Below are 27,027 nucleotides of genomic sequence, written 5' to 3' on the forward strand. Positions count from 1 at the left end.
GGTCTGTATGTGGGATCTGAACCCTTGGCGGGAGCGCTGCCACGCTTCCCAAGTGGTTCACTGTAGCAGTGCGCCACCGGGCCGGCCCCGGGGGGGTGGGGGTGGGTGTTGTTCTTTTATAAAGAAAATCATGCATGTACATATCAATAAGAACTGCTAAAATGAAAAACAAAACAAAGAAAAACAATCTTAAAGCTGCTAGAAGGGGAAAAAAGGGCAGATTACATTTAAATGAGCAACAATTAAACTTATAGCTGACTTCTTAATAAAAACAATGGAAGCCAGGACACAAAGGAAAGATATCTTCAAAGGGAAGGAAAAAATGCCAACCTAGAATTCTATACCCAGGAAAAATATTCTTCAGAAATGAGAATAAGAAACACAATTTTGGAAAAACAGAAATTGAGAGAAATCACCAGCAGAAGACTTACATTAAAGGAAACATTAAAGGCGTGAGTAAAATGATAATGGATAGAAAGTTAAGTATAAATATGTGCATATATCTAAGTGAAAATTAACTGTACAAAACAATACAAATAATCTATTGTGGTATTTATATCTGTAATTTATATTTATAATTAAAATACATGACAATTGTACAAAAGTTGGGAGGATAGTGGAGTTAACATGTTCTAAGTTATAATGTATGAGAAAAGGTAAAAACACTCATTTATATTAGTCTAATAAGGTGAAAATATATGTTGTATTGTCCTGGCCAATTATTAAAACAGTAGTAAAAAACACATAAATGAAGTAAACCTGAAGGAATTGTTTCACTTTATATAAATGTTCCTTTTGTCAAAATATTAGTTCCAAAAAGATTTCTCCCAAGTCAAGGATTATTAAAAAATTTAGAATTTGAATTAATTTTACTTAAGAATATTATGTTTTGATTTTAGATCTATATTGACACTCTACTATACAAGAAGAAATCTGGAAACATCTTTCTCCCATCTCTTCACCCTACCTCAATTTTCCCTATTTATATTATTACTGTCCAGATTTATAACTACATTTTTGTTGAATCTTTTACACAGTTTCATTCCTTCTCATTTATTTTGTTCTCTTCCATAGGTAGACCAATTATATGTCTGTTGGTTTGCCTTTGCCTTCCAAACCTAACATATTCTCTAAAATTATTTTTTGTCTTTTTTAGCTTTAATTAATTAATTAATTAATTAATTAATTAATTTTGGGTGGCTGGTTAGTACAGGGATCAAACCCTGGACCTTGGTACTATCAGCACCACACTCTAACCAAATGAGCTACGCGGCCAGCCCCCCTTCATCTAAAAATTCCTTTTGTGTAATTTTCTCTATGGCCATGATTTCAGTCATACCTATTTTCTTTTTTATTTTATTTGTTTATTTTTTTGGTGGCTGGCCAGTAAGCCTTGATCTTGGTGCTATCAACATCACACTCTAACCAACTGGGCTAATGGGCCAGCCATATTTTTTATTTTTTAAGGTTTTTCCCTGTAATGTTTTCTGTTTCTTTCTTTCTTTCTTTTTTTTTTTTGGCAGCTGGCCAGTATAGGAATCTGAACCCTGACCTTGGTGTTATAATACCGTGCTCTAACCAATTGAGCTAACCAGCCAACCCCTGTAATGTTTTTATTTTTCTCTTCTATTGCCAGTCTGAGTTATGCCAATTTGCTTTTCAACAGATTCTTCTGTCTTTCAATCTTTTCCTTCAGGAGCTGGTTTTTATAGAGATAATTTTATCTATAATTCCTTGGAAATTATATGGAGAACCATTTGTCTTGATTCTTCTCCTTTCCTTTCATTCATTTAATATTTATTGAGCATCTGCTATGTGCCAGGAAAGTTCTAGGTACCTAAGATACATCAGGGAACAATTAAGATATCTGCCCCTGCAGCTTTTGTCTAGTGGGGGTAACATGACACACAATGAACAACATAAATTAGTAAGTTATACAGTATGTTAAAAGATGATAAGTGTTATTTAAAAAAAGAAAAAAGCAAGGGGGACTGGAAGTGTGGAAAGGTTGTGATTTTTAAACAAGGAGGTGAGAAATTAAGTCTCAGTGGGAAAGAGACATCTGAGCAAAGCCTTTAAAGGCAGGAGGGAGTTAGTAATGTGGAGAGAAGAGTGGATATAAAAGCCCTAACATGGAAGCTACTTGGCATGGAAGGAACAGTTCAGGGGTGGATAAAGCAGAATGAATATAGGAGGGAGTAGTAAGAAATGATACTAGAGAGTTAACGGGGACTTACAGGCTACTGTAATGGTTTTTACTCTCATGGAAGTGGGAGCCACTGCAGGGTTTTAAGCAGCTCCATTTCTGTGCTTTTATTGACAACTCACCTGTACATGGGAATGTGAAGCAACTAGATGGATCTTCCAGGTCTCCAGCACGTAATGTGACTGGCTCTCTGGAAGCATAAGAATGGTAATACGAGCATTCTATTTCATAACCACAGCACTAAGATTTATAGACAAAAGGAAGCTAACACAGGCAAATGTGATGGCTTAAAATATAAACTCTAGATGGCAATCATAACCCTTAACCACAGAAGTCTTAAAATACCCTAAGAGAGATTCAAATCTTTTTATATTCAGTATCCATGAACATTTTGCAGGATGAAAATATAATAATATATAACCTTGGGTAAAAAATTCATTTTGTGTAATAACAGCAATAAAACCCAAATCACTTTTTTCATGAATTCTAAGAGATGTAATCTTAATGACTCATTTAAAAATGAAGAAACTGAAGACAATAATAAAAAACAAAACAAAACAAAAAACCTCTCTTAGCATTAGTAGTATCAGTTTACAAAACTGTAAGACTTGAGCAAGCCAATATGTTGAAATAAACCACATAGTTCTCTGTGGTTTGGGTACCAGTATGAGAATATTATGGCAGCAGTTCTCAAGGTGGCTCTCTTTCAAGAGATTTATGAGGTCAGAATTCTTTTCATTATAATACTAATATGTTATTTGCTCTTTAGTTCTCAGTCTCTCACAAGTGTACAGGGGGTAATTCCCCAGAGTCTACATGATAGTTAATATCACAACAGATCAGATGCATATGTAGATATGAGAATCCAACTATTCTTTATTAAGTCAGTCATTAGATTGTAAAACAATGCCTTCTCAATGATTTTTTTTGGAGAATACAGTTACTTTTTCATAATATAATATAGTATTATAATAACTTCATTGCTGAGGGAGCAGATTTTCCTAGTCATGGGGAAACCCTATAGCAGAACTTTAGTTATTGCAGGGAAGTAGCTCCTCTCTGCCCCATGCCTAGGATTGGGCACTTTCCCAGGTACTCAGAGGTAGTACACAGTACTGGTCACTAGCATGAGCTCAGGAGCAGCTAGACCTGAGTTCAAATCTGAACTCCACTGTTTACAAACTATATGATCTTGGTAAGTTGCTTAAGCAATCTGAGTCTTCATTTCGAAACTATATATAGGAAAATAATGCCTGCCTCATTGATTAGGCTAGACTAAATGAGATAAGTCTAAAACAACCAGAAAATAGTGAGAATAAAAATATGCATAGATAGTTGTAGTTATTAATAGGTACAATGTAGTGTTATACATCCAGATGAGAAGAAAATCAAAACATTGTTTTTCTTAGGATGTGAGTTTCTTTTCCTTTTTTTTTGGCTGCTGGGTGGTACAGTGATTGAACCCTGGATTTTGGTGTTATCAGCAACATGTTCTAACCAACTGAGCTAACCGGTCGGCCCCAAGAAAGTTCCAAGTTTACTGTATTTTGATCAAGTAGCAGAGACCATGAGACAATATTTATAGTACTGTCTTAATTCATTCACTAAACAAATATTTACCATATGGCCATTAGGTGGCAGGCATTATGCTTAGTGCTGTGGCAATGTATAAACCCCTACACCTAAATGGAATTTAAAAAGCAGAATCCATTTTCATATTCTTAAGGTAAACAGAGGGCTCAGAAATCTCTACTTTTTATAGGTGGTGAAAATAAAAAAGATAAAAATAAGTCTTTTTCCAAGCAGTCAATAAACAGACCTTATGATGGTAAGCAACTTGAGAACAGGGCCCAGGTTTGTCTTGCTCACTGTCATATTCTAAGAGCCTAGTACATGTGTGGCACTTTATGAACAGTTAACAATCTTCTGAAATAATGAGTGAATAGTAGTAAAAAGGACATTTTGAAAATTGGGGGCTGGTACGATAATTTCTTACCTGCTCAGAGTTTCACTTGATTTGCTACCTTCAGTGGACTCCCTTAGTGAGTGGTTGCTTCTGTTGGTAGAGGAATGGGAGAAATTAAAAACTACACAATGTTATTTCCTTACCAATGCAATGAAAGTTTGTGAGAGAAATAATTTATTCTTATAAAGGATGAAATCGTTTCATCTGATGGCTAGCTAGATAGATCATAAGCATTAACTTAATGATAAAAAAAAAAACCGGTTCCTCGGAACATTAGTTTTAGATAGACACAGATTCAAGAGTAAGACTGGGGCACTGGCTCTTTCAAGAGGAGGAAACAGTACGGAGAAAAGCTGGAGGACAAAAAGAAATGATCTTCTAGAAATCAGCAGTCTGGTTTGATTTGATAAGAGCATAATTAGTTATAGGAGTAAAAGCATAGTGGTGACAATTTAGGGAGATTCTTCAATGTCAGACTGAGGGACCATATACCTAATGCAGCAATGACTTCTGTGTCTCATATGAATAACAAATTAATATTAGACTTTTTTCTTTTTGGCTAGTCAATTCCTGGAAGTTGATTGGGGTCTTATTTGAGATTATGTATTTTATTTCTTTATGCTCCTTTTTATGATTTCATTTAAAAATGCAACTATTCAATCACTAATGAAAATAGGATTATTTTCAATGTTTTTATAATCCTGTATCGAGGTTGTTATAATTTTGTTCCAGACCACCCTTTTCTCAAAAGTTACATAAGCCATTGTAAATATATACAAATATAGAAAAAGTCTTCCATTTTTGGTATGGTATACCATATAAATAGCTTCATATTGGTAAACATCAGCAAAACTTAAAATAAGCAAAAAAAATGCCTATTAAATAGATTTCTAGAAAGCAAATTACTTTAGTACATTTCATTGAAATCCTTTTTAGAGTCATTTAAACAACGTAAAAACTTTCCTTTGAAAAACCCAATATGCCCATTAAATGCCATGTAGACTGTCCAAACAGACTTTCCCAATTACCAGGCCAAATATGAAATTCTTGGACAATTAATTAGATTCAGAATCTCAGATTCTTCTTACCTACGGCATATGTCTGATCTCAGGCTTGATTCAGTGATGCAATCTCTTACTCTATCATCTCTGTATAGACAAATATAACTCCCAGTTAATTATATAAAGAACAATTTCCAGATTCCATATCTTTTTAGAAAAATAAATTGCTCACATGTATTTAAATTTTCTTTAAGGTACAACTGTAGACTTTAGGCCTCCAAGCAAATTTTGCAAAGAGCCACCTCTGGAGTTCATCAACTCAAAAATGCTTTCCTTGGGCCGGCCCGGTGGCGCACTGCTACAGTGCGCCGCTTGAGAGTGCGGCAGCGCTCCCACCGAGGGTTCGGATCCCACATACAGACCGGTTCCCGCTCACTGGCTGAGCGAGGTGTGGGCGCAACACCGAGGGTTGCGATCCCGTTGCCGGTCCAGTCCGGTACAGGTGCGACACTGAGGGTTGCGATCCGTTGCCGGACACGAAAAAAGACAAAAAGGAAAAAAAAAAAAAATGCTTTCCTTTCATGAACTCTTAAAGGCTTTAGGCTCAGTTTAGGCTTTGGTGACAATGTCATTTGTAGGATTACAGCAAATTAACATAAGCTTTCTAAAGGCAGGGGCCAAACATATTCATGTTTGATACAGTCCAGTACAGTTCAAGCCCATAGGCTTGACTGATGGAGCCTAATCAGGGAGCCATGGTGATCCTACACAATGATTAGTGCCAGGAGCCAGAGCCCTAACTGCCTCTGCCTCTTTGCTTCACAGGAGGAGGCATGCCAATCTATGCCTAAGTTTACTCATCTATCTGTCAAAGGAGTTTAATAATACCGCTCTGGCTTAGAAGCATTTTATAGTTATGACAAAAATGAAAGTGCCATGAACATGAAATATTCTTTGATGGGGTGGCCAATAGAACATTTCTGACATTATGTGATTCAGATAATTCAATATCATGCTAAGAGAGACTGGGCTGTTACTAATATTTACTATTTTTCTAATAATATTAATAACTGTTAGATAAATCCAGCTAATAGTTTGGTACCTCGGGTTAATACATACTAATTGAACATCTTAAGGAACTGGAGATTGTTTACATATAGGCATTATTTCAGAAAATATTACTCTTAATATTTGCCATATAACCAGAAAATGACTATTTAAACAATGGGTTATTATAAAACTAAAAATATATAGTCATTCACAGTTGTTTAATGACGAGGATACATTCTGAGAAATGCATTGTTAGGCAATTTCATCATTGCGCGAACATCACAGAGTTCACTTACACAAACCTAGATGGCCTACTATACACCTAGGCTATATGGTATAGCCACCTCAATCTTACAGGACCACTGTTGTATATGTGGTCTGTCACTGACCAAAATGTTATGCAGCATATGACTGTACATGCCACATTAAAATGCTCTAACATAAACTAATCTAAATGACAACACAATAAAATTAAAAATCACTATTTGAAAAGAACATGAGAATCTCATTTATTTCTGCAACTATATATAGGGAAGAACTGGTGAACTGACTTAATCTTTTTTAGATCTGACCTTTTAAAATCTGATTTATCAATGGCATGAATACGTAGAGAACTAAGGTCTTTCCTATTAGCTTATACCTCGAGTGTTACATAGTTCTCAGGGTTCTAGTTTTAGTTGCACCACTGAATTGTGTGGCTGTAAGAAAGTCAACCTCTTGAGACTTTTGGGTTTTTTTCATTTGTAAAATGGGATAAATAATCCCTGCCCTTCTTTGTTTCCACTGGTTGTTTACGATATTCAAATAAGATTATGGATGCGAAATCTGTTAGAAATTACACTTTCTATACAAATATAACTAAACGTCTTGCACTGTACTTTCTGAACAGAATGGCTGCATTATTTTCTCTTGATGTCAAGTTGTGTTACTTTTGCTTAACTCCGCCACTTTCATATCGCTTTCCCTGGTAACTTCAGGTATGCTTCAGTTATTTAAACCTCAGTCTCCCAGAGAGTAACATGTGGACAACTTAACAGCAAACCACTCATGAGATGAGCTTTCCAATTCTGAGTGCACGCAGTCCTACACATAAGTCCTTCACGTACAAGGCTCCTATAGATGGTGTTCTCCCATCCTCCTCTGTCTTGCTCAGAGGCACACCTGGCTCCTCATTGATCACACTTCTCAACTCTTGAAGAAGCTGTTTCAGGTCCCTTGTTGGATCTTCCTTCAGTGGGTTAGCTTTCATAGAGTGCTGAATTAAAACGATTTACAAAACAAAGACACTTATTTTTCAAATTCATATGCTATTTTCTATTACAAAATGAATTCAACTGGTAAGTAGAAATTATGAAAGAGCAAGTAGAGAAAAACAGAAATCACCCATAACCTTACTACACAGGGATAATCAATAATAACCAATCAAAAATCAAGACAGTATTATATCTAATTTATACATGATGTGCGTACATGTATGTGTGTATAACCACACATATATAAGATCAAACCATACACATTTGTTTTTAAACTTTTTTTTAGTTTTTTTCTTTTAACAATGTAGTATGAACATTCCCATGTCATTAAATATTTTCAACTACATCTGAGCAAAATAATTTCAATCCTTTGGGGCTAAACTAATTTTATAAAGCTGCAGAAGTTTAAAAGTAAAGAACTCTTTAGAGATGAGTTAATCCATTCCCCACATTTTACTGATGACATCTAATATTTTCAAACTGTGTTAGTTGATATTTGAAAATAGTGTAAGAAGATTTTCAGATTGATATATAGTGTTCCCTAGTGAATATTTATAGTATACTAAGAAGTACAGACATTCCCAATAGGCACCATCAGGAGGGGAAACCAAATGAGAGTCAGAAGTTGCCCTGGTGAGCAGGAGGGCTCAGTGTATCATCAAGCTATTCTAGCTGGAGGTGTCCACCCCACTGTAGAGTCACATTGGCCACACAGATTGGTTGCTAAGGGATGAACACTGCAAATTTCTGGTTCTTTAAGCTTTACTTTTCCAGGATCCGTGCCAAGGCAGAACTCATGTTACTGGTATAACTTTCACATACCTCTCTTCACACCCCTACTGATAAACTATGTATAAATACCTAGCTGAAGATAACAAGAGTTCTGACGAACTGAATGTGTAGTAAGTATGGTCTTTCCAGTTTACTGATGGTCATCTTGCCTGGAAATTGTCATGATGAGTCTAAGGTTTCATAAATTAGACTCTATTGAATTATTAAATTTGACTCCATCCATTAAAGGTGCAAACCATTTTCTTTTTTTAAAATGTGGAATGCTTCATGAATTTGTGTGTCATCCTAGTGCAGAGCCATGCTAATGTTCTCTGTATCATTCCAATCTTAGCATACACGCTGTTGAAGCAAGCACCAGTTTCTTAATCATGAATAAAAACATTTGTCTCTAAGAAGGTGATACAATTTTACCAAACACTGGTTTTGTTCTTGTCCTAGCCTTAGTATGCATAACATCTGAGGTGAAATAAAACTTCATAAACTTGATTAAAAACCCTATTGCAGTCTTTAGTCCCCATAGTTCTAAATTGGACTTCATATCTTCCTATCTTCTGCCCACTAGAAAATTTATTTAATAAGCTTTGGCAATTATTAAAATTTTTAAGTCCTTGACATTTATTATAAATGGTTAATACAATAGCCTATAAACATATAAATATGGTTTTTTCTCCCTATCATCCTGGCAGCCAGTTTCTTTAAAAGTGACCAATGCTTTACAAGACAAAAGGTTTTAAAAAGAATTCAGTTCTACCATTGACTTAGCAATTAACCATCACCAGTCTTATGACATTCTTTTATTCACTTCATCCTAACACTTGTCTTTCAAACTTCTGGAGTGTGTGTTCTTCCTGCAATTAAAATGTAAGCTACACAGCGGCAAAGACATAGTTTGACCAGCATCACCATCATCTTTATACGCTCCATTACATATAATCCGTACTTTGCTTGGGTATAAAATCACAAAAGTACCAAGGCTGAAGAGTTCTGAAGATCACCTAGTTCTAGCCCAACTCCCAGTCAGAAGTGATGAATTTTCTCTACGGCATCCCAGCAATATGTTTATATGGCCTTTGCTTGATCACCAAAGACCAAGGAAAGTGGCTTAATTTTTATGTAGCTTTAATCCTTTGAAAGAAAGCCTTACTAAACTGAATCTCCCTCCATACATCTTCCATCCCTGGCTGTAGTTCTACTCCCGAGGGACATAGGGAGCAAGTCTGATATGATAATGCTTTAGAAAGGAATACTTAGGTTATCATTCCCCTCTGCCCCCGCCTTTCCGACACACACCTCAGGCTAAACCTTCTCAATCTGTCTACTCTTTTCAAAAGGCATGGGCTCATGTTCTCTTATCACTCTGGTTGTGTTTTTAAAAACAACATCAGCAAAAAAACCCACAAAAAACCCAACTCTGGTTAATTAATGATTCTCTTAAATTCTGATACCCCAAAATGAAAGAGAGTATTCAGGAAGAGTCTAAACAGAATAGAGTAGAACTGTCCCCCCCCCCACCTTCCTTCATCTGGATAGTATCTCTAAAACCTTTTCTGGCTGCCACATAATATTGCTGCCTCAGACTGAGCAGGAAGTCAGCTAAGGTTCCCTGTCTTTCCCACAGGTTATTAATAAGCCTCATCTCCCATGTCCTATATCTTGTATTTTTGGGTGTTCACCATAGTGGAGAATGCTTCGAGACTCATTCTTCATCTGTAATAATGAGGGAGATAACTCTTATTTTGCAAAGATGGTATAAGAAGTGAGAAGTACTTAATGTGTGCAAAGTAAGTATTCAAGAAAGATTGGTTTCCACCTCCTCTCCCCTTAGTATAAAAACATATAAAACACTTTATGTGCTTCACATTTACTAACATAGGACCACCAGAAATTATCAGGGTTAATTTTGCATTCTATCAGCTATGCTCTCCTTGATATAAGTAGAGGTATTTTCTGTTTCCTATATCTTTTTTTTTTAAGCTGCAGAGAAAAAAATTACACAAACACAGTCAAAAACTTATCTCTTTTTTTTCTTCCAAATAGTTTGTTGAACAACTCCATGCAAAGGAGGGATATGCTCAACATATCCTTTTTCTGTGGACCTCTCTGCTATACAGACAGGAAAACATTCACTTTATGTTTTATACAACATCTTCAACTCTGACATTCAAATAAGGCAATACATTGACTCTAGCATTGAGTCTGCTATGAGCCTTCAGGAAGAGAATTTTCTTTCTCTCTTTAGTTTTCTGAGGAAGGTTAGTACAAGTGAGCCAGGTGAGGAAATAACAGGAAGAGGTTTTTAGCAGTGGCCAAAGTTTTCTAGAGGCACTGATTAAATCTCAGAAAATTAAATATTTAAACATTGAGCAAAATAAACAACAAACAGTATAAATAGGAGTAAAGTACAGAGCCTGAAAATTATAACAGTAAATTTTATAACTACCTACCACTTAAAGAAAGTATTTCTTTTCTATAACTGTGCTCAAATAAAGTATTAGTTCTATTATTTAAAAAGTATAATTACTTTTCTATGCAACTACATTATTTTTAACTAAAGAAAAGGTAAACCTGACATAGTTATAACATATGTTAACCATTTAACAAATAAATATTTGTTAAGCCATTTATATATACACACACATATCCTGTTCTATGTAAAGGATTTTGCTACATGCTAAGGTATAGGAATTATCTCCAGATGCCATGCATATTTAGTTCAAACGGAGGAATCTGGAGGCTGTGACAGGTCCTCTAAAGCGTGGAACTAAAACAGTTAGTATAATATATCTACAAACACTACTCTCAGGTATCAATAAACTTTACAGAATGTGATTCCACAGGGGTATCTTGTGCAGAAAGATCTCCAAGAAATATTAAATGTAAAAAAAAGCAAGTTGCGAACCAATATGTATAGTATGACTCCATTTATATTAAAATCTATATATTTATTTATTTAACTACTTTTACATTGAGAATGTTTATATATTGTTACTCTACCCAAAATATAGGAAAGTGGTTACTTCTTGGGGGATGAGATGGGGAGGAACACAGGGGTTAAGTTACTGGTGATGTTCTAGTTGTTGGGCTGAAAAATGTGTTCAGTTGTGTTCATTGTTATTTTAAACAAACAAAACCGACAATTAAATAAATAAAGGTAGGTAAGGATCACCAATGAGACTGTGTCATACACCAATGACTAATCCAATTTTGTAAAAGTTGAATGTATGGACCAAAAGTTTTCTTTAATATAAACTTAGCAGGAAGCTGTCTGGTTAGCTCACTTGGTTAGAGCATGGTGCTGATAACACCAAGGTCAAGGGTTTGGATCCCTGTCCTGGGGAGCCACCAAAAAATACATATATACACACACATACACACATATATATAAACATATACACATAAACATATATATATATATACACACACACACACACACATAAACATATATATATATATATAAACATACAAGAGGACAGAGAAAGGACATGTAAATTATTTGGGAACACTTGAGCAGCATGATATAGCATGGGATTAGAATCAAACAGACATGAGCACTAATCTTGGCTCCTCTGCTTACTCAGCTGTGGGACCCTGGGCAATTTTACCTCTCTGAGTGCCCACTTCCTCATTTGAAAAATGGAGACAATACACTCTATCTTTCTGGATTATTAGAAATAATTACTTTAAAATTATTGCTACTTTAGAAATAATACACATAAAACAAATGACCCATAGTCAGTATTAAATCAATAACAGCTATTTAAAAAATCAAGACAGAATTCATGTTGTTGAAATATGAATATAATTTTGAATTTCCAATTTGACAAATTAAAAAAGAGAATTCTTATAGAGACCAAGGCATTAAATGAAATTATACCATGCAAGAGAATATTTCTGAAGAAATAATTGCCTAATAGATAATAGTTTATAGAAAACAAATTTAAAGGGTCATTATAAAAAAAATCGCTCATTCTTTTCTGTACATATGCTTTCTTCTGATTATAAAGGCATTACAATTTCATTTCTAAATGTTGTTTAAATACATGATTTTAAGAAACCCTACATGCCAAAAGATAAACACTGTTAACATTTTGATGTGTTTGCCTCCTGTTTTTTTGCAGTGTATAACTTTATAGAATGAGTTGAAAGGACTGTTTCAGGTTTGGAAGGCTTCAGTGAAGGAGGGGTGTTTCTTTTCCTTTTTTCCTTACTCCTTCCTTACTTGTTAGATGCTGCTTTGGGTCCCTCCAGGGTTGGGGACAGAGGGAAGGGGAGAGAGGCAGAGTATGGAACAGAGGCCCTCCTGGAGTGGTCTCTGGTGTGATGTCTGGGGACTTCAGAGGCAGGCAAACTGGTTTATGAGCCCTATTTATGTAGCGTATTTATTTATGAGTGCCCCACCAACCCCTGGACTCTCAGCAGTTTACACCTCTGTGGAGGTCATGTTGGCTGTAAAGGTGATTCCCTTGAGTGGGATTCTTTTTAAGTTGATCCTTTCTCTAGAGCCTATATTCAGTCCATAGGAAGCCTTGCCTTTGCCCTCCTCTGGGAGAAGTGCCACATGACACCAAGGCAGTCCTCTTTTTTACTTCACTAGGTACAGATAGGCTTTTGATCACAGATTTCTCTCAAGAATAGTCATAAACCAAACCCCAGGGGACATTTGTTGAGTTCTGGAAGAGTATCCCTGGCACTCCATCTTTCACTTGGGGTGGGGGAAGGTAGGGGAACCAGAGCATACTGGCAAGTCCCTCCAAATGCTTCACTCTATGGGCCTCTTCAACTTTCAACCTCTCTTCTTTCAAAACTTGAACTGGTTGATGACAAGCCAAGAGCAGTAAAACCGGTTTCACAACCTTTTAGCTTCTGCTGCATCGGTAGCCTAGTACCTTGTTTTAAGATGTCTGTGTCTTATTCCTGGCCTTGGGGCCTTAGGTAAAACTAAGACAGAGACAGAGGCTGTATGTACATGTATTTCTATTTTGTCACCATATTTTTAGTCACTTGATATACCATGAGCATTTTCCCACTAACCATTAGTTAAAAACATAACTGTTAAGGGCTGCATTGATGTTTCAAAATTTCTTAACCAATCCCCTATTGTCAGTTATATTTCCACTTTTTGTTATTATAAAAAATGCTTTAATGAATATCTTTGTGCATTTATCTTTGTGCCTATCTCTATTTTCTCAAGATCGATTTATAGAAATGATATTACTGAATCAAAGGGAATTTTTAGACTTCTGATAACTATTTTCTAGAAAAGTCTTATCAGTCTTATCCTGCATGTAAGATGCTTGGAAGTTGCTATTTCCATCCTTACAACAAGGAAAAAGCTGAACTGATAATCAAGCGATTCTTAGATCTATCAGAGATTTGAGGTCACAGGGCAAACTGCTGCCCTGAAACTGGAGGCAAATATATAGAATCATAGCTGACTGCAGCAGAAGCCCCAGAGCAGAAACCCTCTGTTGGAGCCAGTACCAGGTAGAAAAACTTTAACTTTAATTGATGAGTTGCTAGAGGCTCAGTGTGGACAACCTTAAGAATTAAAAACTCCAGGGGCATCCAGTCTTGGGGAGGGTCCCCCATTCTTTTGTGTGTTTTGCCTCCAGGAGCCCTACCAGGTTCTCAGGGTAAAGATCAGAGGAAAATCCCCTTGTGCCCATGGCAGGGGGAAAGGAAAGCAATCATTTTGAAGAATGCCCAGAGAATTTTGTTCTGCTTAACAAATTCAGCCCTCAAGGGGCACTATTATACCAGAGCCTAACCAACCTGTAGGAAGGGCAATACCCAACTCAGTCTCTGCTGATCTTTCTATCTCACCTAACAGTGGCAGCAGCGTATAATAAATCTGAGAACTTGGGAAGGTCCCAGTCCAGGGGCACGGGCTCACTAAAAGACTGAGACTTAATCACAGGAATACAGAATGCTTCCCCCTTCTCCCACACTTTACCACCACATCAATGTGGCTCCTGTAATAATAACAGAACATTACAACTGAAAGAAGTTCACATCATAGACCTTACTAAGGAGTTTCTAGGCAAACCCAAAGGCAGCAGGAAAAACAAAAAGACACCAGAGGAAATTTTAGCCTTTGACACCTACAACTATAGCAGTCAGTAAACAAAGTCTAACTCCTCGCCAAATAAACATAAAAACTCACACTAAAAGACTATTTCAGTATCTTTTACCCAGTATATCATGTCCAGCTTTCACCAAAAATTAATGGATATACTAAAAGAAAAACAACAAAATACCCTCACACAATTTGAAGAGACAGAGCAAGCATGAGAACCAGATTCAGATATGACAGAAATTTTATAATTATCACACTAGGAATTTAAAATATCTACGATTAATATGCTAAGGGCACTAATGGAAAAAGTAGACGACATGCATTAAAAGAGTTAATGTTAAGCAGGGTTTGAAATTCTAAAAAAGAATCAGAAGGAAATTCTAGAAATCAAAAACACTGTAATAGAAACAAGGAATGCTTTTGATGGGCTCATCAATAGGCTAGACAGGGCATAGAAAAGAATTAGTGAGCTTGAAGATATGACAATAGAAAATGCAAACAGAAAAACTAATGAAAGCAATGTAATAGAGTGTACAAGAACTGTGGGACCATTATAAAACATGTAATGTACTTATAATGGCAATACTAGAAAGAGAGAAAGAAATAGAAGAAATACTTGAAGTAATAATGGCTGAGAATTTTCCAAGATTAATGACAGACACTAAGCCACAGATCCAGGGAGCTCAGAGAACACCAAGCAGGATAAATAACAAAAAAATCTACAGATAGGCATATATCATATTCAAACCACAGAAAATCAAAAACAAAGAGAAAATCTTGAAAAAAGCCAGAGAGGAAATACACGTTACTACAGAGTAGCAAGGATAAGGATTACATGAGGCTTCTCTTCAGAAAACACACAAGCAAGAAGAGAGAGGAGTACAATTCTGAAAGTGTTGGGAGAAAAAACCCACCAACTTAGAATTGTGTACCCCGCAAAATTACCCTCCAAAACTGAAGGAGAAATAAAGACTTTCTCAGACAAACAAAAATTGGGGGAATTTGTTGCTAATAAGTCTGCCTTGCAAGAAATGTTACAAGTTCTTCAGAGAAAAGGAAAACTACATGGATCAGAAACTTGGATCTACATAAAGAAAGGAAGAGCACTAGAAAAAGAATAAGTAAAGGTGAAACAAAAACCTTTATTTTTCTTCTTCTTAATTGATCCAACAGATAACAGTTTGTTCATATAATAACAGATTCGCTCCTGGGGCTGGGAGACAACTGCTGCAGGAGTGCAGGCCTTGGCCCTGCCCACTGCTTTCCATGCAACCAGGCATGGCTACCATGGAGAAGCCTGTGCCATTTGCCCCAGGGCCAAAAGCCCTGGGGCCCTGATATGGAGGACCAAAGGCCTTAGCCCCGCATCCTCACCCACCCTCTGCAACATCTTATAGTGTACTTATTAGACAGGAGTGTTTCTATGGGGTGTGTGAGCAGATGCTCGTGTCCTTCACCAAGTTTCTGCTTAGATTTTTCTAATTCATTTTTAAGAGTTCTTTTTTCATTAAGGATGTTAATCTGTGTTAAATTTGTTCCTTATCAATTGACATTAAAATTTTAAAAATTTAAAAAAACAAATAATAATAGGAACAATGTATTTGATTATGTATGCCTAAATACATACTTACATATGCTGATATATACATATTTTATATATATATACACACACACTAGTATATAAGCATGGGGTTAAATATACTTATGTATGTTTATGTATAAGTGAAATGAATGAAAACAGTGATACAAGGAATATGAGGCAGGAACTAGGAGTATTTTGTTATTATTAGGTAATAATAACAAATGTGATAAAGTGTTATTTGAAAGTGGACTTGGATTAGTTGTAAATATTGCAAACTCTAGGACAACCACTAAAAAAAAAGGAAAAAAGAAGTTAATTGGTATGCTAAGAAAGGAGAGAAAATGGACTCATATAAAGTGCTCAATTAAAACCACAAAAGGCAGAAAAAGACTAGAAGACAAAAACAGAAACAAAGGCAATGACTAGAACAGTAACAAGTATGGTAGATATGATCCAACAACATTAATAACCACTTTAAATTTCAGTGATTTAAAAACCACTAAAAAGACAGAGGTTGTCAGAGTGGATCAAAGAATAAGACCCAACTATATGCTATTAATAGGAAACCCACTTTAAAGACACATATAAATTAAAAGTAAAGGGATGGAGAAATACAATGCTAAGACTAATCAAAAGAAAGCTGAAGTAGCTATAATAATTTCAGATAAAGCAGACTTCAGAGCAAGAAGACATAGCAATCTCTAGGAAGATATAGCAATCCTTAGCATGTATATGACTAAAAACAGAGCATCAAAATATGTGAGGCAAAAACTAATAGAAATGCCAGGAGAAATAAAGGAATCTACTATTATAGTTGGAGACTTCAACACCCCTCTATCAGAAATGGACAGATCTAGCAGGCAGAAAATCAGTAAGGAAACAATAGAACTCAATAGCACCATCAATCAACTGGCTAGAATTGACATCTATCAATTACTTCATCCAACAAAAGCAGAATACCCATTCTTCTCCAGCTTATATGGAATGTTCACCAAGATAGATCACATTCTGGGACACAGAGTACACTTAAGCAACTTTAAAAGAATAGAAATCAAAGAATGTCTGCATTCAGACCACCATGGAATTAAACTAGAAATCAATAATGGGAAGATAGCTAGAAGATCCCCAAATAGTTGGAGATTAAACAACATACTTCTAAATAACATGTGGGTCACAGAAAAAACCTAAAGGGAAATTAAAAAATATTTTGAACTAAATGAAAATGAAAATACAAAAATCAAAATTTGTAAGATGTACCAAAAGCAGTGCTTAGAGGGAAATTTATATAATTGAATGCAAATACTAGGAAAAAAGAAAGATTTAAAATCAATAATCTAAGATTCTACATAGGAAAATAGAAAAAGCAGCAAATTAAATAAAAAGTAAGCAGAAGAAATATAAAAATTAGAGTAGAAATCAATAAAATTGTAAACAAGAAATTGATAAGAAAAAATCAGTGACCCAAAAGTAGATTCTTTTAAAAGAGCAATAAATTTGATAAGTTTCCAGCCAGGCTAAGAAAAAAGAAGAGGACTTCTGGTCAAGATGGTAGAATAGACAGTTTCCAACATCACTCTCTCACACAAATCAACCAATTTACAACTATAAAAAAGCAACAATGGCCAAGCTGGGGCCACTAGAGCTCAGGGGAAGAGGAGGAGAGACCTACGGTGTGCATGAAGGCAGGAGAAGCCAGGATGAGAGAAAGAAAAAACTGCTTGGACTATTTTGAGTCCCGGCTGTGTACAGGCTGAAGCTGCTGAGCTCATGGAGCAGGAGCTGGCAAAAGCTGCAGCTGTGCCCTCTGATGAAGTTGCTTGGAGGCAGCAGGGGAGAAAAGGGCCTTGGAGACCCCCAGGCCAGCAAGACGACTAATAGGGGACTTGTGGACTCACATAGGAATGAGGAGCCATAACAACTGAAGAAAAGGAGCCACTCAGAGGCCAGTGAGTCATTGCAAGGGACTGGTGCATGGCCCATCCCATGGGAATGTTTGCAGCATGGGGGGCGGATGAGGGAGATGGGCCCACCAGGAGAGCACTGGGGCACAGCAAGGACAGCTGATCTGCCCCCAGTCAGCACAGGACCACTCAGAGGAGACTGGTCAGGAATATAGAACTGCATGGGGTGCAGTTTGATGAAAAGACTCAGGCCCAGACCAGAGTTTCTACACAAGCCAGGTGCAAGGAATCTCTCAAGAGCCAGAAGTACCTATAAAGTCAGCCATTAAAACATGAGCTGCACAAAAAGCCTTCCCTAGGGAATCAGTAGCAAAGGAACAACCTAGCTCAACCACACAGCTCAAGTACTGGTCCCCACAGGAAGTTCCCCCATTTTAGATGTAAGCAAAAGACAACAAATTAGTTCCAGTGTAGAGTTTAAATGGTGGAACAGCAAATACTCCAACATAGAACTGAAAGAAAAAATGAAGTACCCACAAACAGAGACAAAGTTTCACATTAACTAGCAAAGGTCTCATTTCACCAAAGTACACCTATAACACCTAGAGGGAGTGGAAGTCCCCTGGGATACCAAGCCAGAAAGGGGGGAGGCCCAGGGGCCTCAGCCATGCTCCCCAACACCTGCAACCAATCCTGAGGGTGAGGGGATAAGGGCTTTGGCCATGCCCCTCTGACACGTGCAGCCAGCCTAGCAGCGACCACTGAGCTGCTGCAGGAAGTGCTCCAGGCTCTCCCAGCTGGGGTGGTGGGGGTCTCAGGCCTCGGCCAAGCCCCCCACCCCCAACATGTGCAGCCAGCCCAGTGACAACCACCAAGCTGCCATAGGAAGCTCCCCGGGCTTGGATCCAAGGGTCTCGGCCACACCCCCAACACATGCAGTCAGTGCAGTGGCAACCACAGAGCCACAGAAGGAAGCATCCTGGGCTCTCCCAGGCTGGGGTGGTGGGGGGACTTGAGCCTTGGCCATTCTCCCTGACACCTGTAGCCAGCCTAGCAACAACCACAAGAAGGGCCCTGGGTTCCTGAGCTGGGATGGTGGGGGTGAGGGTTTTTCCACACACCCCCTGACATCTGCGGTCAGCCCAGCAATGACCAAGCCACCGCTGGAAGCCCCCCAGTTTCCCCTAGGGGAATGAGGGGGGTGCCACAGGCCTCAATCCCACCCCTCCTCCTTTCTCCTTCTTCCATCCTATTTCCTTCCCCTTTCCCCTCTCCCCCTTCCTCCCAACTGCTCTGTAACAATATCCTAGAATGTAAAAAATAATATTAATAAATTTCTTTTGCTTGAGAAAAAAAAAAAAGAAAAAAGAAGAGGAGATACAAAGTACTAATGTCCAATATAAAAGAGAAGGCATCACTACATATGTCATGGACATTAAAAAGATAATAAAGGAGTATTATGAACAGCCCTATACCCATGAATATGATAACCTAAGTGAACTGGACCAATTCCTTGAAAGACATAATCTGCCAAAACTCTCACAAGAAGAAATAGACAATTTAAATAGGCATATATCTATTAAAGAAATTGAATCAGTAACTAATATCCTTTCAAAATAGAAAGAATTAGATTCAGATGGGTTCACTGGTGAATTCTACCAAATATTTAAGGAAGAAATTATACCAATTCTCTACAATCTCTTCCAGAAAATAGATGTAGAGAGAATACTTCCTAACTCATTCTGTGAGGCCAGCACTATCCTAATACCAAAACTGAAGACATTACAAGAAAATAAAACTACAGACCAATATCTCTCATGAACAAAGATGCAAAAATCTTCAAAAAAATATTAGCAAATAGAATCCAACAATGTATACAAAAGTTTAAACACAATCAAATGGGATTTATCCCAGGGATGTAAACATTCAAAAATCAATTAATGTAATCCATCGCATCAGGAGGCTAAAAAAAAAATCACTCAATCATATCAACAGATGCAGAAAAAGCACATGACGAAATGTAACATCCATTCATGATAAAAAAAAAAACTCTCAGCAAACTAGGAACAGAGGGAAAATTCCTCAACTTGATAAAGAATATGTACAAAAAACCTACAGCTAACATGATACTTAACGGTGAAAAGCTAGAGGCTTTCCTGCTAAGATCAGAAACAAGGCAAGAATGTCCCCTCTCACCACTTCTTTTTTTTTTTTTTTTTTTTTTTCCTTTTTTTTTTTTGAGACCGGCCGCATCGCGCTCAGCTAGTGAGTGCTGTGAGCGCACCAGTCATCCCTATATAGGATCCGAACCCGCAGCGGGAGCGCTGCTGCACTCCCAGCGCCGCACTCTCCCGAGTGCGCCACGGGCTCGGCCCCCCTCTTACCACTTCTATTCAACATCATACTGGAAGTTCCAGCTAATGTGAATAAAACCAAAAAAATTAAAATAAATAAATAAATAAATAAATAAATAAATAAATAAATAAATAAAATAGGAAATCAAAGGCACACAAATTTGCAAAGGAAGAAGTAAAACTGTATTTGTTTACAGATGACATGATTATGTAGAAAATTCCAAAGAATCAACAACAACAAACTTCCTGGAATGAATAAGAGATTATATAAAGGTGGCAAGATTTACAAAATCAATTGCTGTCAATACCAGAAATGAACAACTGGAATTTAAAATTAAAAACATAATACCACTCACATTAGCACCAAAAATATGAAATACTTAAATATAAATCTAACAAAATATGGACAAGATCTAGACAAGAAAACAAAATTCTGATGTAAAATAATCAAAGAACATTTAAATAAATGAAGAGATATTCAATGTCAATGGATAAGAAGATTCAATATTATTAAGATGTCAGTTCTCCCCAACTTGACTTATAATTTCAATGCAATCCCAATCAAAATTTCAGTAAGTTATTTTATGGATATACACAAATTGATTATAAAATTTATACGGAAAGGCAAGGACCCACAATAGCCAACACAATATTGAATGAAGTCAGAGAACTAGCACTACCTAACTTCTAGATTAACCATAAAGCTACAGTAAACAAGACAGTATTGGTGAAACAATAAACAAAAAGATCAATGGAATAGAATAGAGAGCCCAGAATAGTACCACACAGATATAATCAACTAAACTTAGACAAAGGAGCAAAGGCAATTCAATAAAGAAAGGACAGTATTTTAAACAAATTGTTCTGGAACAACTGGACATCTACATGGAAAAAATTAACCTAGACAAAGACCTCACACCTTTCACAAAAGCCAACTCAAAATGATTAATTTACTATATGTAAAATGCAAAACTATAAAATTCCTGGAAGATAATACAGGAGAAAATCTAGATGACCTTGGGTGTGGTGATGATTTTTCAGGTACAACCTCAAAAGCATGATCATGAAAGAAAAAAATAGGTAAGTTGGGCTTCATTAAAATTTTACAATTTGCTCTGCAAAGGACACTGTTAAGAGAATGAAAATACAAGCCAATGACTGAGAAAATATTTTCAAAGTACATGTCTGATAAAAAACTGGTATTCAAAATAGGTAAAAAAATTTTCTTAAAACTCAAAAGTAAGAAAACAAATAACCCAATTCAAAAATTGGGCAAAAGTTCTGAACGAAAATTTTACCACAAAAGGTATACAAATGGGAAATAAGCATAAGAAAATATGTCCAACACCATACATCATTAAAGAATTGGAAATGAAAGCAACAGTAAGATACTACTACAATTCTATCAGAATGGCTGAAATCCAAACACTGACAACACCAAATGCTGATGAGGATGTGGGGCAACAGGAACTTTCATTCATTGCAGGTGGGATTGCAAAATGGGACAGCCACTTTGGAAGACAGTTTGGCAGTTTCTTACAAAACTAAGCATGTTACTGTACAATCCAGCAATAACTCTTCTTGGTATTTACCCAAATGAGTTGAAAACATATCCACACAAAACCCTGCATGTGAATGTTTATAATAACTTTTTCATAACTGCCAGAACTTGGAAGCAACCAAGATGTCCTTCCATAAGTAAATGGATAAATAATTGGTACATCCACACTATGCATTATTGTACAGCAATAAAAAGAAATCAGTTATTAAGCCTTGAAAAGTCACAGAGGAACCTTCTTAAATGTAAGAAGCCAATCTGAAAGCCTACATACTGTATGATTCCAACCATACGACATTGTGGAAAAGGCAAAACTATGGAGACAATAAAAAGACCAGTGGTTGGCAGTGGTTCAGGGGAAGGGATAAAGAACAAATAGGTGGAACACAGAGGATTTTTAGCATGATGAAACTAATCTGTATGATACTGTAATAGTGGATACAGGTCACTAGTATTTGTCAAAACCCATACAATGTACAAGACAAAGAGTGAGCCCTAATGTAAACTATGAACTTTAGTTAATAATAATGTATTAATATTGGCTCATCAATTATATAAAATGTACCATACTAATGCAACACGCTAATAATAGGGGAAACTGGGGGGTGGGTTGTCTAAGGGAGCTCTCTATACTTTCCATCAATTTTCTTGTAAGTCTAAAACTGCTCTAACAAATAAAACATATTAATTTAAAAAAAGAAATTGTGAGCTTTGGAAGCAAAAACAATAACAAAAAAATCATAACAATTTATATATTTATCAGCAAGGTATGATACCAAGAGTGCTTACTATACTGCACCCTTCCCATTACCATTTAACCATTTTAATGTGAAATGAATAGCTCATTTTTGCTTTAATATGTAGTTATTGCTATTTGTTACAATCAAGTTTGAACATTTTTCATGTTTATTGGCTATTTGCGTTTCTTATTTGTGAATTTTGTATCCACATCTTCAGTGCACTTTTATTTTAGAGAATGTGCTATCTTCATCTAGACATGTGAGAACTCTATATATTATAGATATTAACCTTTTACCTAATGCAAATGTTTTTCTGGTTGTGATTTCCTCTTAATTTTGTTTATGGTGGTTTTGTGATTTGAGAAGTTTTATTTAGTCAAAATTATCAGTCTTTCCTTTTAATGTTTGTGTATATTGTAATCATTTTATTAAACCATTTTAATACTTTAATGCTTAATGCATATATAATGTATTTTGATTTATAACATGAGAAAAATATCTTTTTAAAATTACAAAATTGCTAGAAAATAAACAGTTCTAAAATACTCTACATATGACTCTTGTCAGGCTGGGAAAGAACTAACTAAACATAAGCTCTTCCTGAAGTTACTGGAGCCCAGCAAAGGATCTTGTTCTCTCCTCCCCACCACCCCTCACCCCTCTGACTCTTAGGATACATATTAGGGCTATTTCTAGGAGACATATATTTGCAGGATAAAACTTCTACAAGCTTTTGATTTCAGGGGAAGAATATAAGCTAATACTGTTGTTAGGTTTTATTTTGTGATTTGATTAGTTTCCTAATACATTTGACTCAAATCATTTTATGTTAGATTTGTTTCTAAAACTACTCAGAAATTATAACTCTAATGTACCTCCATCTTATCCAAATACTGTTCTCTGTAATGGCATTGAGTCCATTACAGGCAAACTTAAGAGTTATGATGCAATATAAGTAATGCTTAGGGAGAGTGTGTACTTAACCAGATCTGTCTCCATTCTCCAAATACAGAAGATAAATGAAAAAGCTAAAGATAAAAGCTTCATCTCATTCAGTTTGAATTATAATATTCTATTTTGAGAATGTCTGACCAAATCCATCTCTTAACCTATATTCCTTTTCAAAGATTTAATAAAAATGGAATATAAATATACAATTTATATACTATTTTACAAATAGATGAGTAGGAAACAGGACAAAAGTTAAAAAGTGTTGCTAAAAATCTTGCTCACATCATGGATACTTCAGTTGCAAAGTGTATGTGTATAAAATCTGATACATAAGCAAAATAAATTGTATCATCCTGGAAATATATATTTTAATCTTAATATGCTAAAATAGCCTTTATTTGAAACTTTAAAATACTTATATATCAAACTACCAATTATATATACGTGTGTCTATGCATTTGTACACACACACACACACACACACACATGTGCTAGGTGTTTGAGTTTGGACCAACTCTTATAAAGTAACTTTTCTGGGTTTCCTATTTCCTCACTTATAAAACAAGGGGAATCACCTGGATAATTTTAAATGCTCTTAAAGCTCTAAAACTATATATTCTTCATTCACAATGACCTAATGAAATACAATATTAGTTCAGGTAGAGTATCTATTTACATCATCAATTATTCAAATTATTTTTATAAACAGCATTCAACACTGTAATGTAGAAAAGCAGTACAGTATAATGATTAAGAACATAAGTTCTAGACTCAGGATGTCTGGTTTAAGTCTTGGCTCAACTGTGTTTTTGCTGTGTGAACCCGTGGTAAGTCACTTAGCTTCTTCAAGCTTCAGTTTCCCCTGTCTGTAAAATAGGTATAGTAATAGCACTTATCTATCTCATTTGGGAATAGAGCAGATAAACTACAAAAGTACTTTGCACAGTGCCTGGCACATGAGTTTTCAGTTAATTTCAGCTATTATTAGAATCATAAAAAAAGATAACTAAAAGAAAGATAAATAATAAATGAAGATAAATAAAGGGGCAATGTAGAACAATGAAAACACTAACATTCTACTTCTAAACATGCTTGGCATTTATTTCTGCTCTATCCAAAGCCCTACTATAATGACACAAGAGGAATTAAAAAAGATAAAGAGGAACATTAGATGAATAATGATAACATTTTGGGAGATGAAAAACAAATGGATAATTTATAATTAATTTAGTAAAATGAAGACAGTTTAAATTTAAGATACCTGCACAGAAAGAGCAAACAAGAAGCAAGCTGCTCTGCATCAGAGTATTCCAGAAAAGCTTGGGAATTGGAGGCCTCATGTATTCCTGAAGGCCAGGGTGAAAGACAGGGTAGAAAGATGGGAGGATTGGCTAAAGTCTATAGTAGAAGCTGTTAGAATCCCAGTTGCTCTCCCCACATACTCAGGTAATTACTCATTCTTCCCCCTAAATGGATTTAGAGGCTCAATCTCTGGGTAAGGTTGAACCAAAGGACTTTAGATTCTGCTATGGTTTAGATATGGTTTGTCCCCACCAAAACTCATGTTGAAATTTGATTCCTAATATGGCAGTGTTGGGAGGTGGGGCCTACTGGGAGGTGTTTGGGTTATGGGTGTAGATCCTTCATGATTAGATTAATTCCCTCCCATGGGGGTGAGTGAGTTCTGGCTCTTGCAGGAATGAATTAATTCCAACAAAAGCAGTTTTGTTAAAGAGTGTGGTTTCCTTGATTTCTCTCTTTTGCTGCCCCTCTTGCCAAGTGATCTCTTTGCACCTGCTGGCTTCCCTTCCATTTTCTGCCATGAGTGGAAGCAGCCTGAGGCCCCTGCCAGATGCAGCTGCTCAACCTTGGACTTTCCAGCCACCAGAACTGTAAGCCAAACAAATCTCTTTTCTTTATGTAATACCCAGTCTCTGGTACTCTGTGAAAGCAACACTAAACGGACAAAGACAAACTGCAAAGAGGTATCTGAAATATCTGGAGGAGTAAGGTTTCAAACTGAAAATATGAGTACTAAGTGAGACTGCACAGATAGATAGTTACCCCAGACTCCCTCCCCAACTCACCTCTCAGAATTCTGGCAGATGGATTTATACTTACAAGTCGGGAGTAAGAGAATCACTTTTTAGAGAAACTGACAGGTCCAAGAATAAAGACATATAGTATCCTCCATAAAAAATCAATACCTAGATGGGGGCTGTGGGCCTCAGTCCCGCCCCTGCACACAGCCAGGCAAGCAATGGAGCCAGCTACCTGGGTCCTGAGAAAGGAGCTGCCCCCCCATCCCTTCCCCCACTCCCCTCAACAACATCTTAGAATGTACTTATTAGCCATGTGTATTTTTGGGGTGTGCGTGACTTATCTAATGTCCTTCACCAAATTTCTCCTTAGATTTTTCTGATTCATTTTTGAACTTTCTTTTTGCATTGAGGACATTAATCTTTGTGTGTTAAATATGTTCCTTATCAATTGACTTTAAATTTAATTTGTAATGTTTCCTTTGTTTCTCTGTTGAGGTAATAATTTTCTACATAAACATTAAATAGAAAAGAAAAAAAAAAAGCAAGACATCTATCAGTTGACAGACGTGACAACCTCACACAGAGCTTTGAGGTTTTTTAGGGCCTTAATCTTAAACATAAATGAATAGCCAAGCATCACCAAGCATTGAAGAAACACCTCTAACTTGAAGGACAGACATCAAAACAGAAAAAATGAACTTGAAGAAACAATAATTCAGTGACAGGAGATATCATCAAAAAGTTGGAGTTAATATTCTTAAAAAAGAAAGCATTACATTCATGAAAAAACAAAATGCTATATAAAGAGAAGACGAAGAACAAAAAAAGGTTCCTGGAAATTAAAAAATATGTATAATAAAAAAAAATTCAATAGGTGTTTGGAAGATAGGATTAAGGAAATTTCCCAAAAGGTGTGAATAAAAGCTTAGTAAATGAAAAATGGGAGTCAAATTAGAGAATCAATCCAGGAGGTCTAACAGGTGACTAAAAAAATTCCAGAAAGAGAGAACTGAGAAAATGGAGAGGAGAAAATGACCAAATAAATAATATAAGAACAATTCTGGTAACTAAAGAAAATAGAGCCTGCTAAGAACCGTGCAATGAAAAGAAAGACTCCCTTCAGGGATCAACCTGAAAAAAAAGATCCTAAAAGCTTTAAGAAAGAGAAAACAGGTAATATAAAAAGGCACTGGAATCAAAATGGCACAGTAGCAACAAAATTCTGAACATCAATCAAATGTAAGTGAAGAACAAAAGCATTTTCAGACATGCAAGGTTTTAAAACACTCAAAAGAATGAAATGTACTTTTTCACTGGAAGCCACTATATTACATGCTACACCAGAAGAAAGAAATAAACCAAGAAAGGGAATTAAGCCTAAGGAGCAGAAAAAAAGACGAATGGAATTCCCAGGACTTGAGTGGAAGGAAAATGCAAGCGGGCAACCATACAGCAAGCCTAGAGAGCAACCAGTCCAGATTAGAACAGGAAGATGGGGGGTGCTAAAATACATGCATACATCACATATGAATACATAACAAATAAAAGAACTGCT

The 27,027-nt window shown here is 36.2% G+C and overlaps 1 protein-coding gene across 6 annotated transcripts in view; it reads right to left on the reverse strand.

Annotated features, from left to right (window-relative positions):
- Nucleotides 1-27,027, reverse strand: part of CCDC158 (coiled-coil domain containing 158) — a 65,669-nt gene that overhangs the window by 6,334 nt on the left and 32,308 nt on the right. For all 6 annotated transcript variants that reach the window (XM_008585972.1, XM_008585968.1, XM_008585970.1 and 3 more), the window contains 4 exons: nt 7,330-7,478; nt 5,261-5,320; nt 4,203-4,262; nt 2,329-2,396 (listed from right to left, as the gene is read on the reverse strand). In XM_008585972.1, coding sequence (XP_008584194.1) covers nt 2,329-2,396; nt 4,203-4,262; nt 5,261-5,320; nt 7,330-7,478 — 337 coding nt within the window. The remainder of the gene's footprint in view (nt 1-2,328; nt 2,397-4,202; nt 4,263-5,260; nt 5,321-7,329; nt 7,479-27,027) is intronic.

This window comes from Galeopterus variegatus, unplaced genomic scaffold (assembly GCF_000696425.1).
Source record: "Galeopterus variegatus unplaced genomic scaffold, G_variegatus-3.0.2 Scaffold3779, whole genome shotgun sequence".
Classification (NCBI taxonomy): Eukaryota; Metazoa; Chordata; class Mammalia; order Dermoptera; family Cynocephalidae; genus Galeopterus; species Galeopterus variegatus.